Source organism: Danio rerio, chromosome 4 (genome assembly GCF_052040795.2).
Source record: "Danio rerio strain M-AB ecotype USA chromosome 4, GRCz13ab, whole genome shotgun sequence".
NCBI lineage: Eukaryota > Metazoa > Chordata > Actinopteri > Cypriniformes > Danionidae > Danio > Danio rerio.
In genome coordinates, this window is record NC_141024.2 from 65,752,952 (window position 1) to 65,766,902 (window position 13,951).

Genomic DNA, 13,951 nt, shown 5'->3' on the forward strand with positions numbered 1-13,951 from the left:
TGCAGCTCACAACAAATGTGGAAGGTTATTGCGTTTCAAATTTAACAAACCGTTTACTGCTAATTTGATGTAATTTTGCTCACATGGACTATTGAATATTAATCAGATGATGTCAATACGCTGATGTGCCGTCAGCCAATCATGGCATTGCTGATCATGATTTCGAGGATCGATAGATCTGTCCTTCACAACACATGTAGCGATCTCAGATCAGTTCATCCAGACATTCTAAACTGATTCGCGAACTTGTTTGAAGAACCAAATTAGCGAGAGATCAGTTATCGAGATGAAAAGATCCAGGATCTGCCAAATCATCCTAGATCATTTAAGCGAGGTACGAAGAACGGACCCCAGATAGTGTCACCACATAAATCATTCCTTGCATAGTGGCTTGCTGGTCTAGGAGTATGATTCTCAATCATGCCGTGAGAAATCCCAGGTTAAAATTTTGGTTGAGCCCTTACAGTTGTCTGCTGTTTTGTAAAGGCGTTGTGGCTTACACAGAGGCCTTTTTCTGAGAATGCTGGTTTGTCAGCAGATAGTTTTGCCATGTACGGTGCGATCTTGCAGTGGCTTGTTGGTCTAGGGATATGATTCTCGCTTAAGGTGCGAGAGCTCCTGGGTTCAAATCCTGGATGAACCCTTGCAGAAGTCCAGAGTCCAAATGAAGCAAAAGCCCTGCTTCAATGCTTCAGCTTTTTAAGGTATATTCTGACTCAATTGTTAAATGAGGATTTCTGACTTGTTACCTTGCATGGCAAATCCAGTCTCGAAAAGCATCAACTGCTATAGCTTGGAGAAGGGGTATACGTGTGTGTGGATTTCGGTCATACACTTTACATCTCCAGGGAGAAAAAAAATCCTCAATAGGTTTGAGGAATGGAGAATATGGAGAGGGAGATGAACAACTAAAAAAAAAATGAGTTGGCCGAGAACCAGTTATGAACCAGATGAGCTCTGATTTCTAAATTGTAATTCTGTGTGACAGGTGTTTACTCATGTGATGAGTTAGTATGCAAAGTAGGACAACTGACTTTAGAATTGTGAATGACAGTGTGTTCCTTCTGAAAACAATAGATTTTCTGCATTAAACTGTGCAAAATGCAGAGAATTGTCTGTAGTGTTTTTAAAAAAAAAGGTGTTTTAATCCTGCAATTTGGGTGTAAAGCAGGAATTGTGCTTGTAATTTAGCAGAGATGGTTCAGGGGGTTGGTGCATGTTACATGTTGTAGTCATTGTGTCTGAAGTACAATTAATTGTGTGTAAACAATTGGAAAAACCTGTAAGGTTTTGAGTTTTTTTAAGAAACAGACTGCTAAACAGCTCGCTGCGTAAACACTTGTAACTCTTAAGAAGAAGCAATTCTGGCACCTGTACATTTGGCACTACATGAACCCAGGATGTCTTGTTTACTAAACAGGCACTTTGACCAACTAAGCGACAGCGCTAACGCTGAAAAGGGAAAGATGATTTTGCACAAAGAAACTAAAAAAAAGACAGCAAGTCTTAAAATGGCAACCAAAAGAGGTTGTTTAACTGTAAGAGACATTTGCCCGATAACAAAAATTGATGAAGAAAAAACAATCCCAGCCGGCACACGACCGACCTTCAACGTTGAAATATGGTTGAAATAAGGTCAGATGTGTTTTGAACGTTGAAATAATGTTGATAGAACATTTAATGTTGAACGATTGAAAAACAGCCTGCATATGACCAGGCTTCAACGTTGAAATGTGGTTGAAAATACGTCAGTAGTTGCTTTAATGTTGAAACAATGTTGAATGATAAATGGTTTAAAAAAGTTACAGAAATCCTTGTACAAATCAACGTTGACATTTTTTTATCATGATCTGTATGTTGAATTAACGTCATGGCTTCACCCAATATTCAACATGTTTGGTTACCATGGTATCGGAGGACTCGGCGCACGCGGCCACGCGCAGCGCTTCACTTCACTTAATTACGAACACCTGACCTGCAGTGCAGCAGAATTCAGAGGTAAGCGTGTTTTTAGATGCTTTAATGTTTTATTTACCCCCCGATTTTGTTTTACACACAGTGTATCTTAAACGTGACTTTTGAGGTGTAGTGTTTCGAATTTTAAAGCGCTCCGGTGACGCAGCAGCTAACCTCGAGGTAATGTCACATGTTTAACGTTAGTCTAAAGCGTTTTTATGGCAAATTCAAGAGCGATAAACTCCAAACGCAGTTTAAAGTTACTGAGCAACGTTATAAAACAATATCCTTTTATACGCTGCATCATTAGTGTTATTATTACAAAGTGAACTGCTGTCGTTTCACTGTTGTTGTTGTTTTTGCTTTTAGACATGTAACTTACTCCAGAGACGCACTAACTTGCACAGCATTGAATGGAAAAGGCTTTGTCCATGTAAGTTTACTTTACCTTTAACTAGGCTATCTGTTGAATCTTATTGGTGCTTTGGCTGGTAATATTCTCTTTCTAATTTGTTTGTTTATTGATTGTTAGGCTATGTTGCGATATTAGCCTATATTGTTATATTGATATTATTATTGTGAAATCATGTTGTGATGTTATACTATGTGACAGTATTGGGGAACAAATATGTATTTAGTGAGAAATTAATGCTTAAATTACAGTTTGTATAGTAGCAGATAAGAGGTGTAATGGGTTTTAACTTTCTGGGTTTTCTGGAAGGTCCAGTTGAGGGGCATCAAGAACACGCAGATGGCCTAAACCTGTGTCAGCCTGGACAGACTGCAGTTCTGCTACTCCACGCCAAGGCGTTTGTATGGATGTCTGACTACTACTGTGTTCTCTAAACTAGGTATTACTGGAGCAAAACAACAGCATCCGTTACAGTGAAATTTGTATTCATAAAAATAGTGATACATGTGTAGCAGGTCCAGTACATGTGATGTCATTGAGAAGTTGTTTTTATTAAATGTCATTAAAACAAATAAATAAACATGCTATTTAAATAAATCTTAATATTAAAAACTTGAGGATTAAGAGGAGAAATGAAATGCATCATCTGTCTTGCGAAAAGGGTCTACTTAAGAATTCTGGTGTTTTCCAACTGAAAGGGATAGTTCACCCAAGAATAAAAAATTTACTCACATTTTACTCCCCAAATGGTTTAAAACCATTATGAGTTTATTTTGTTGAACACAAAAGATGCTATTCTGAAAAAAAAAACTAAAAACCTGTAAACATTGATAGTAGATGGTTATAGATTTCCAGCTTTCTTCAAAATATCTTTTTTTGTGTTCAACGTGGTCAGTAAATGACGACAGAATACAAATTTTAAACTATCCCTTTAATTTTCTGTCCTACATGCAGACTTTTGCACAAGTGCTACTCCTTCTAGAGTTTTTCTCAACCCGTATGTCTAAAAAGCTTTAAACAGCTTTTACAGTACATGTAATGGTTTACAACAACTTGTAATTATTAGATGTGTTGAATGTTTCATGATTCTTTACTGCAGCCTTTGTTAAAAAAAAAAAAAAAAGTAATTTTTTTGAGAATCTGAAATTTGAATTCTGGAAATGCTGGCACCGGTGGTGGCGAAGGGCTTCCTGACGATATCACACCTAATTCTTCACTTCTCTTAGTTAGGAATATTCAGATGGATGAGTCAAAATTATTGAGTGTGGCGATTATTATAAGACAAATTCGGATTCAATTAAAAATAAATATTTGAATTTCACTTTGTATAATAGCAGATACCAACTTAGTTGTAACCTCGTATTTCATTTATTGCAGGTTTTCTGGAAGCTTCATTTGAGGGCATCAAGGACATACTGATGGCCTGAACCAGTGTCAGCCTGGACAGACAGACATCTATTGCAGTTCTGCTACACAAGACCAAACTCTCTGCTTTTGTATGGATGTCTGACTAGTATGGTGTTCTCTGAAGGTATTACTGGAGCAAAACAATAGCATCCGTTACAGTGAAATTTGTGTTCATAAAAGATAGTGATATGTGTAACAGGTCCAGTACATTTGTCATAAAGGTTAAATCACAGTAAGTACTGTATAACTTGTTTGCCTTTGCCACAACAGGTCATGGTGTGTGCTTACTGCTCGTAGTAAACACACACGCTGATCTGATGCGGGAGAGATATACGCAAACACATTTGTATTTACTGTTTTGTTTTGCCTCACTAAAGTGTTGTTGGAGCTTGGTAGGTTCACAGTTGAAATCACTGAAGTCACATGGAACGTTTTGACAATGTGTTTTGTGCCTTTTCTTGACAATGACCATCTTGAAACTATTGCTGTCTGTAGAGGATGAGGAGCATTTAATCTAAAATATTTTAGTTTGTGTTTTGAAGATTAACAGGTCTCTGGGATGACACAAGTACTTAATAACAGAACCTATATGAACACTTAATGTGACATGTAATAGTGAAATAGTGGTCCTACATTCACAAATGTGAGCCATTATTATAAGACCCATGTGAACATGCAATTTTTATGATACTACTAATAATAATGGAATAACAAATTGCTTTTACTGTTGTGTTTGTGAGAGAGAATCAAACCATATATTCTACACATTTTCTTGATGATTTACTGAAATATTTGTCTACATGTTCCACTGTCACAGGTGCTCAGTTTTGCTGCAGTAATGCTAAACACAATAGATGTACTTTATGCAAAAAAACAACAACAAAAAACTACTAAATATTTAGCATGCAGACATGCAAAGTGAAGGAGTAATGTCAGGTTTAGATTATAGCTTGAGTTTTCACTATTGTGAAAGTGAAGCCATTCATTCACAATGAATTGGAATAGCAAACCTCATTATTGATTTTGTAGGAAACTCACCTGGTGTTTGAGAAATAAATATGTATTTAAGTGCTAGACTGATATAGATGTTTTAGTTTTACACTTGATTCTTTGTCCCCAGTGCCATCTTTTACCTCAAGTGTTTCTCTCAACCTATAAAACCTCAAACAGATGTAATGTATTTCACTTGTGATTCTTAGTTGTGAGTGATGTTTTTTATTTTATTTTTTACTGCAGCCACTTTAAAAATGGGTATTTTGTAAACTTTGTAAACGGAATTGTATTTTGGAGACTGTGATGGTTGAAGCGTAGTTTAGTTACTTAGTTTAATTTAGTTAGTATCTGTCTTTCTGAAGACGGTAACACTTTACAATAAGGTTGTATTAGTAAGTGTTAATGTATTTACTAACATGAACAAAGAACAATAAAGCATCTTTCATATAAAGAAAGTACAGTTCATGTCAGCTCAGTGCATTGATGTTAACAAGCATACATTTTGATTTTAATAGCATCGGGACATATTTCAATTAATTAAATGATTAATAAATGCTGTACAAGTATTTGTTCTTTGTTCATGTTAGTAAACTTTAACTTTAATTCATGAAACCTAATTAAAAAGTGACTAATTGTATGCCTTTTTCTGTATTTGAGTGTACAGCATGTATAGTAACCTGCATGGTTTTAATGAACTATGTATGCTGTAAATGTTGCTGTATATTTAGAATAATTGAAATAATGAGGTGTGTATTAAATAAATTGATACACAGGCTAAGTTGTGTATTTGTGTCGTGTATCTTTAATTAGTAAAAATGTGTTTGCTATATTTATGGACTTTGCGTTGTATGTAATTTCTATTTAACTTACGTTGAAATGTATGACGGTGAAACAACGTCACGGTATCAACGTTGATCCAATTTGCAAAATCGAAAGGTAATTCAACCTTCATTCAACGTCTACAAAACGACCATAATTCACCCATGAAAAAGGTAAGAGTGAAACAACGTTGTGATTTCAACGGTGAATCACCGGTGGTGGTCCGACGGTGAAACAACGTCACTATATAAACGTTGATCCAATTTGCAAAATCGAAAGGTAATTCAACGTTGATCCAACCATAGACCTGACGTTGATTCAACGTTGAATCACCGTTGAAATGCCGGCTGGGATAAAACACAAAAACCAGCATGTCAGGATGCAGAAAATGGAAAATCTGGACAAACATATGCTATTGGCCATTGAAAGATTTTCAGATCAGAAAGCCACTCTCCCATAATCTGAGGGAAAGGTGCAGTTTGGATTTGAACCTAGCACCTGCTGTTCCCAAGACAGGTGCTCTGGCCAACTTAGTCTTAACACTAAAAGAAAAAACCAAAACGCAGTTTCATCTAAGACAGTGGGGGGGGAGCAAAATTTACTATGCTTTCTACTCAGTTACTTTGCACATGCATAAAGAGGGTTTTGTACGACAAACCCAAAAGGCTTGATCTCAACAATAGGTGGCAGTTACTTTTCCCCAAAATCACAGGTTGCCTTCGAGCCTTTTTTAAGCCCACTCTGCCCTGCACCGCTTTCCAATCTCCCTTATTTAAAACATCTCAATTAAGTCATCAGCTTCATTGTAGAGTACCCCTAGTATCTGAGCCTGCACTGCGCAATGAAAGAAAAAAAGCAAAACTGGATGGACAGATGCCTATAATGATGGAAACGCACCACTCCTAACTCAGTGAAGAAAATGGATAATGCTTGCGACTCGAACCCACAACCTTTTAATGACTCAGCTCACAGCCTAGAAGTCCACTGCGCTATCCATTGCGCCACAAAGCCTGAGTACTCTCTGACCCATAAAAGAACAGCTCACTGCAAACAAGTCACTGCTGGGATTCAAACCCAGGATGTCCGGTTTACTAGACAGGCACTTTGACCAACTAAGCCACAACGACAGACAAGGACAATTTGTTTTGCCCCTGTCTTACAACAGTAGCGCTGCACGTGTGAATGTCTCGACTTGAAATATTAAAGTCCAATTGGTTACACATTACCCCACCATGCGATATAAAGCCATTGTCCAAAGCCCTCTTCAACGAGCAGCGTTCTTAAGGATTTGAGTTTTGTTAAGAAACAGACTGTCAGTGTGTTCCTTGTGAAAACAAAAGATTTTTTTGCATGAAAATTGTGTAATATGCAGAAAATTGTGTGTAGTGTTTTGAAAAAAGTGTGTTGTAAACCTGCAATTTGAGTGTAAAGCAGGAATTGTGCTTGTAGTTTAGCAGAATTGGTTCAGGGGGTTGGTGCATCAGTTACACATGTTGTAGAAATTGTGTCTGTAGTACAAGTAATTGTGTGTAAACAACTAAGAAAAAACTGTAAGTCATCAGCTTCATTGTAGAGTACCCCTAGTATCTAAGCCTGCACTGAGCAATGAAGGAAAGAAGCAAAACTGGATGTACAGATGCGTAAAATGATGGAAACTCACCACACCTGAGTCAAGTGAAGAATAGGGGCAAAACTTGCGACTCTGGTGGGACTCGAACCCACAACCTTTGCATGACTCAGCTCACAGCCTAGAAGTCCGACGCTATTGATTGCACCGGAGAGCTTGAGTGCTCCAGCACTGTTCCACAGAAAGCACTTTTTGGTACTCTCTGGCCTATAAAAGCCAATCGCACTACGGACTAGGCACTGCTGGGGTTCAAACCCAGAATCTTCTGTTTACTAGAGAAGCACTTTGACCAACTAAGCCACAGCGTCAGACAGGAGCTAATTGTTTAATCAAAAAAAGAAAAAAAAACAACTTACAGCGGTAGCGCTGCATGTGTGAATGTCTGGACTTGAAATATTAAAGTCTAATTGGTTAGGCATTACCACACCATGTTTTATAAAGACATTGTCCAAAGCCCTCTTGAACGAGCAGCGTTCTTAAGGATTTGAGTTTTGTTAAGTACCACACTGCTAAACAGCTTGCTGCGTAAACACTTGTAAATCTTGAGAAGAAGCAACTCTGGAAACTGTACATTAGGCACTGCTGGGATTCGAACCCAGGATCTCCTGTTTACTAGACAGGCACTTTGACCAACTAAGCCACAGTAACAATGCTGAAAACAGGGCTAGACGTTTTTGCACAAAGAGACTAAAAAAAGACAGCCAGTCTTAAAATAGCAACCAAAGAGGTTGCTATTTATTGATTAGCAAACCATGTTATGCCATACCTCTCAACACTGGGATGTAAAAATATGGGACAACAATTAGCTTTAAAAAGAAGACATAGCAAACATTAGAAAATATTAACAATAACACGAAATATTTTGCCTAATAAAACCAATGGCCTATACAGAAAATAAATAAAGTTATAAAATCCCATTCACTTTTTACTGAATTTAAATTTTGATTAGCATTACTACAGTTATTTAGTGAAGAGCAGCAATCTCTTATTTTGTTTTTTGATAACAGAGGTGTTACTGTAATGTCGAGTTCAGACTGCGTGATTTTAGCCCCGATTTTGGCTCGCCGACAGGTTTTGGGAAATCGCCGACAAATGCCTGAAATCACAGGCAAATCGCCGCTTGTGCACGTGAGTGACAATCACACAGTATGAACTATCAAAGACGCGATCTGAGAGAATCGCAGATAAGTCGCCGATGCCTGTGAGATATTTGGCATGCTGAATATCTGGAGCTGTCGGCGATTTAAATCATGCCATGTGAATTGAGTTTTGACTGAAAATAACATCAGCGATCGCCTACAGCCAATGAGAGAGCAGCTTTCACTTGTGTGTGCGTGTGTGTATACCTGCTGCAGGCCAGCGGGAGGCTGGGGAGAAGTTAAAAGCGCTCTTTTTCGGTTTATTTGGACCCACGAAATGGAGGAAAAACTAGTGGAGGTTTGACAGGACTCAGGAGCAACCGTGTCTGTTTGACGTTTCATACAGAAAGAAATTAGTTTATTATCAACGTTGAGGAGAAATGGCTAATTCCCTTTAAACCCAGGTGAGCAAACATGTACATGCTCTACCCCATTAAAGGCTTCTTTCTCATTATGTAGTTAATAACAAAAGATATACTACGTGTTTTTGGCTGAGACGTAGTTTGGACGAAGTTGTCAGCGATTCTTCCTATAGTAAAGTCATGCAATGTGAATGTCCCAGTCGCCGATCAATCTTGCAGTGTAAACAAAGCAGCGATGAAACGCTAGCCCAGATAGTCAAGCAGTGTGAAAACATCTGTGACACAATCACTTTGAAAATCATGCAGTCCGAACTCGGCATAAGAATGCACAGATCTATAGGCTAATGAAAGCATTCGATTAGTTTAGTAACTGTTTGTGCTCATTTAAGAAAAAAAAAATGTTGTGTTTTTAAAAATAATACAAGCAGAACAAACATGTTTACATATTATTAAATGTATGTGTCTGTTTAAACACACATAAATCCCCAAAGTATGCTAAACTTTCGCTCATCTTTAAATTGCGTGTACAGAAGCGGATCTGGGAACAGTATATCATACAGAGCACGTCCAGTAGTCAGACTGCATGCATACACTGATTCAGGGGTTGCGTCGATCGACGCACAGCTTTAACAGGAAAAAAGTGAATGCAGACATTTTTATTAACATTCTTTCAAGCCAAAATAAAGCGAAAGCACAATTCTCTTGCACAGCTCTTGCAATGTATATCACATTTGAGATCGGCTCTGTTTTGACAGTACTTTCACTATTCATAGAAAGTTTAAACATACAGGGCAACTACGGGGAAATACTTAAACTTGATGATAGCTGGGAAAACCGGAGAGTTGACAAGTATGTGTCTAGCTAATTAATGGCGTCATCGATCACGGATACAGTAAAATAATCATCTTTGTTGTAACATTACCTCTGTCTTTGTCGCGTTTTTCCTCCTCTTCTTGTGTTATTTTTTTTTTTTTGCCTCCCCTGCGCACTAGACTGTTTGAGAGGGTTTGGGACGTTTTGACATATTAAGCATGTTGACCCATCAAAAAAAATGAACACCGTAGCAGGTACAGTCTAATTATTCAGAGGGGGGCGTCTTAGGCGAGTAGGTTTTATTATTATTATACTACTACTACTTAGTAGGCTATGCACTATGCAGTTATATTAATGTGGGCTTATTCTTTTCTGAATTCATACCAACTAGTTTTAAGTATAGTGGAAGTTACTTTTTTTCTTCTCCCATTTCTGGCGCCCCCCTGGCTGTACTGCGCCCATAGCAATTGCCTATACTGCCTATGCCACGGGCCGGCCCTGCTGTGATTGATAATGTGACATTAGAATTTAACAACTCATTCTTAAAGCCAAATTGCTTAATTTGTGAACTTTTTGTACTTGGGGTTTAGTTGCACTGAAACATGATCTTATGTCTATTTTCTCTGTCATTTTATCCAATACATTAAACTGCCAGGCAAGTTTCTTTATACTGTAGCACATTTTATACACAATGGTAATTCAAAGTGCTTTATATAAAGAATGCAAAACTATTATTAAAATAATCACAAAAATAATCACAAAGAATTAAAAAATTTTTAAATTTTTTCACATTTTAATTTTAAATTAATTGATTCACTTAACAACAGAATAGAAATTGATTATACAAAAATACAGTGGGGTTAGTTTGGATGTAGCACAGTGCTCATTAAGCAAATACACTGCTAGACAAAATGCTTATTGTGGTCCTTAATGTAAAGTAAACATTATGCCAAGTCTTCACAAACGAAACAACACATGGGAAACGGCTTTAGCTTAAGTAGCTAATACTTAATTATACCGAATACTTAATAACTAAGTAACTAATACAGCAGATTTACGCCTGTTCTTCTAATATGATTTTGCTATTTAGAGTTTGCAAATAACACTTTTTATGAAATTATGTTATTAAGGGGAAAGTCCGAATGTGCGAATATAAAACCAACTTTACTTCTATAAAAACATGGAAGAAATGTATCAATAATTCATGATGACTGCAACAGTAAGTGGAAAAAAATGTAAAGAAAAAAAACTTTTGCTAAATTATGTTCCTGCTTTTGGAAATATTATTTTTACCCTTTATACAACGTAGTACTATTTTATTCTCAGTAACCGAGGGTTATTGTTTGAATAAAGTAACAGAAAAGTGTGTAATAAGTGTTTTAATGAAACATTTTACTTAATTTCTTTTTGTTAATTAAAAGCTGCGCACAATTTTGCCCTAGCCTATGTCAGTGAAGTGAACTTATTAGACTTTATTTAGCTTGTAGACCGTTAAGATCACCAGTTGATGACCAGTTTTTGTCTGTCCCTCGGTCTCGCTGCAAATCAAAAGGTGATAGAGCTTTCTGTGATAGAGGTAAAGTTGGTTTTATATTCACACATTCGTTCATTTAGAAGTCTCTGTATTGTTTACCATGTTACTTTGAATATTAGATTGGAATGAGCATGCAAGTGTGGCTTGAAAACAACATTGACACTGTTTATTTGATTGTGAACAATGTTGTACTTTGATAGCCATTTGCTGCTAATATGATTTTACTATTTAGAGTTTGCAAATAATACTTTTATAAAAAAATAATATTATTAAGGGGAAAGTCAGAATGTGCGATTATAAAACCAACTTTACCTCTATGGCTCTGGAACAGTGTCCCTTTGAACATCGGGATTGCTACATCAATGGATGCTTTTAAATCTAACTTAAAGACTTATTTTTACTCTCTTTCCTTTGAGTGACAAATGCATGTTATTTTTTATTTGTATTTTAGTATTACTTTTAAACATACATTTTTTTGTATTTTTAATACTAGTTTTTTAGTTTTATTGTGTAGTTTATTTTATTGTAAAGTACTTTGGATCAACCACGGTTGTGTAAAATTGTGCTCTATAAATAAAGTTTGCCCTGCCTAGAGTGGCAAAAAAGCTAAACAAAAGACTTTTATTTTGGCGTGGCGTGACGTCATCAGGTGGCGCCGCTACAGCGCGGTGATTCAACTGGAGAAAGGTTTGCTTTAAAAGTTTTACAGATATAACCCGATTTAAAGTTAATGTTCTAAAGTTTTAGGATTTTTAAATGATGCTAAATTATGTTCCTGCTGTTGGAAATATTATTTTAACCCTTTATACAACGTGGTACTATTTTATTATCAGAAATCGAGGGCTATTGTTTGACTAAAGTAACAGAAAAGTGTGTAATACGTGTTTTAATGAAACATTTTACCTGATTTATTTTTGTTAATTACTCTGATTAAAATAAACTGTTGAAGCAAGTGTTGAAGAGAAGTTATTTTATTTCTGTTCATTGTTTTATAAATTTTCAACTGGACATTTTTATTGTTTTGTTCATTTTAAACAGGATAAAGTGTCCAAAGACAGAGGAAAAACTCCTGCTGAAGCGACAGATCTCCACACTGTTATAAAGATGGCATTTATTAAAGAGGAGAGTGAAGATGTGAAGATTGAAGAAACATTCACAGTCAAACAGGAAGATCTGCAGGAACAAGCAGGTTGGTTTTCATTCTTAAAGACCAACTCAGTCATTTGATCCTCATTCAGATATATTTTAATAATAAGAATACTAAATTAATCCATCTTGCAGCCCTGAGTGTGCTGCCTAGTTCTCCTAAATGCACATAAGCACTCATTGAAAGACAGAAATGAGTTTCTTTCTTGTTACTTGTTCTCATGTCTTTTGTCATTATTTTATGTATTATTAGTCTCCCATTTTCTCTACCTTCTTAAGGTTATTGCTTTTCTTGTTCTCCTGCTGTTTGTAAAGCGTCCTTGAGCACCGGCGCTTTATAAATTAAATTAAAAAAGTTAAACTGAGCTGACGATATTTGACCTACAGTATTCTCCTAGTAGATATCTGCTATTACAGTGATAGTGTTGGCTTAGTACTTTCCATTTGCATACGTCACGTTGATCACAATTCCCCTTTTTTCATCAACTTCTTTATGAGTTTAAACTTGTTTCTAGTAGTTGTTACTAGTTCTCACAGATAATATCTGAGTTAGAAGTACATCATTATTACAATAACTAATTATCAGGGCTATTGTGTTTAAACAGGGTTTCCGCTGCGTCATAAAATGTCTTAAGATCCTAAATCAAACAAAAAATTTAAAATCTTTAGCTAGAAATATCTAAAATACATATAAAAAATTATTTATTTATTTATTATTGTGTATATATATATATATAAAAAAAAATTTTTTTCATTTATTTTTTTATTTTTTTAATGGGGCAAATAAAAATCTTTTCCATCTAGACCATTGGAAAAATTCTTTAGCTTTATCCCTTTATGGGTCTAAAATTTCATTCATAATGGTCTTAAAAATGTCATAAAAAGAAACCTGCAGAAACCCTGGTTTACAGTTTGTCAAAGGATGTGGATGCCAGCAATATTAAATATGCTAAATGAAATGGACACTACAATAATTGTTATAAAACATTGTACAGTATTCTAAGCTATAAGATGTTGCTGTGGGATGACGTGAGACAAAACAAACTAAAAATAGTGGAACAATAATGTTTAGCATTGCACTGACTAGTGTAAAGTTCGTCAGTATTGACCAAATTCTTCATGTACCAGCAGGCGTCGCCATTGGAATCTTTTTGCTTGAGAGTTTTTTTTTAAAGAATTTATTTTTAGATCCTTAAAACAGGGTTATTCTGCTTGAGTATGGAACGATAACCGTTTTCAAGGTATACCACAGTACGACAGTATATGTAAGGTTTTTTTTTTACATTTTGTAATAAGTTTTTCAGGACAACAGTATCTCCAGCATAAAATATATCCAAAGATGCCATTTTAAAATGTAAAGAAATCTGTGTTTTTGAAACGAATGATTCATTTGAATGATTCAGCCTGATATGTTTACTGCCCCATAATACTTTCTCCCCCGGTTTCACAAATAAGGTTTAAGGCTAGTCAAGATTAAATTGCATGTTTGAGCGGTCTCAACTCAAAATAACTTTCCGTGAGATAAAATACATCAGTGTATTTTTTTCTCCAGGTGCACACCAGTAATATATTTTACTAAAGCCATTTTTATAAATTTGGCTTAAATAGCCTAATTTAACTAAGGACTAATCCCAGCTTAATCTAAGCCCTGTTTGTGAAACTGAGCCTCAAAGTTTCTTAAAAGAAAATATATTGTGTTCAAAGGGAAAAAGTTCTTGTTTTTTTTTTTACCCAGAGATTAAA

At 35.9% G+C, this 13,951-nt stretch overlaps 2 protein-coding genes and 1 long non-coding RNA gene across 5 annotated transcripts in view; 2 read left to right on the forward strand and 1 right to left on the reverse strand.

Annotated features, from left to right (window-relative positions):
• Positions 1-13,951, forward strand: part of LOC137487288 (uncharacterized) — a 372,332-nt gene that overhangs the window by 353,211 nt on the left and 5,170 nt on the right. For 2 of the 3 annotated variants that reach the window (XR_015484149.1, XM_088650549.1), the window contains exons 1-2: positions 11,723-11,749; positions 12,101-12,251. The exons of the other annotated variant lie outside the window; for it this stretch is intronic. Coding sequence is in view for 1 of the 2 variants with exons in the window: in XM_088650549.1 (XP_088506675.1) it covers positions 12,167-12,251 (85 nt within the window). In the remaining variant the exon portion in view is untranslated. Of the gene's footprint in view, positions 1-11,722; positions 11,750-12,100; positions 12,252-13,951 lie in introns of those variants that run through there. 3 annotated transcript variants of the gene reach the window in all.
• Positions 1-13,951, reverse strand: part of LOC147845203 (uncharacterized) — a 449,333-nt gene that overhangs the window by 126,576 nt on the left and 308,806 nt on the right. The gene's annotated exons all lie outside the window — the stretch shown is intronic.
• Positions 1,955-2,831, forward strand: LOC108183702 (uncharacterized). The gene is made up of 3 exons (XR_015484332.2): positions 1,955-1,998; positions 2,326-2,389; positions 2,678-2,831. It is a non-coding gene; the product is annotated as an uncharacterized LOC108183702 (long non-coding RNA).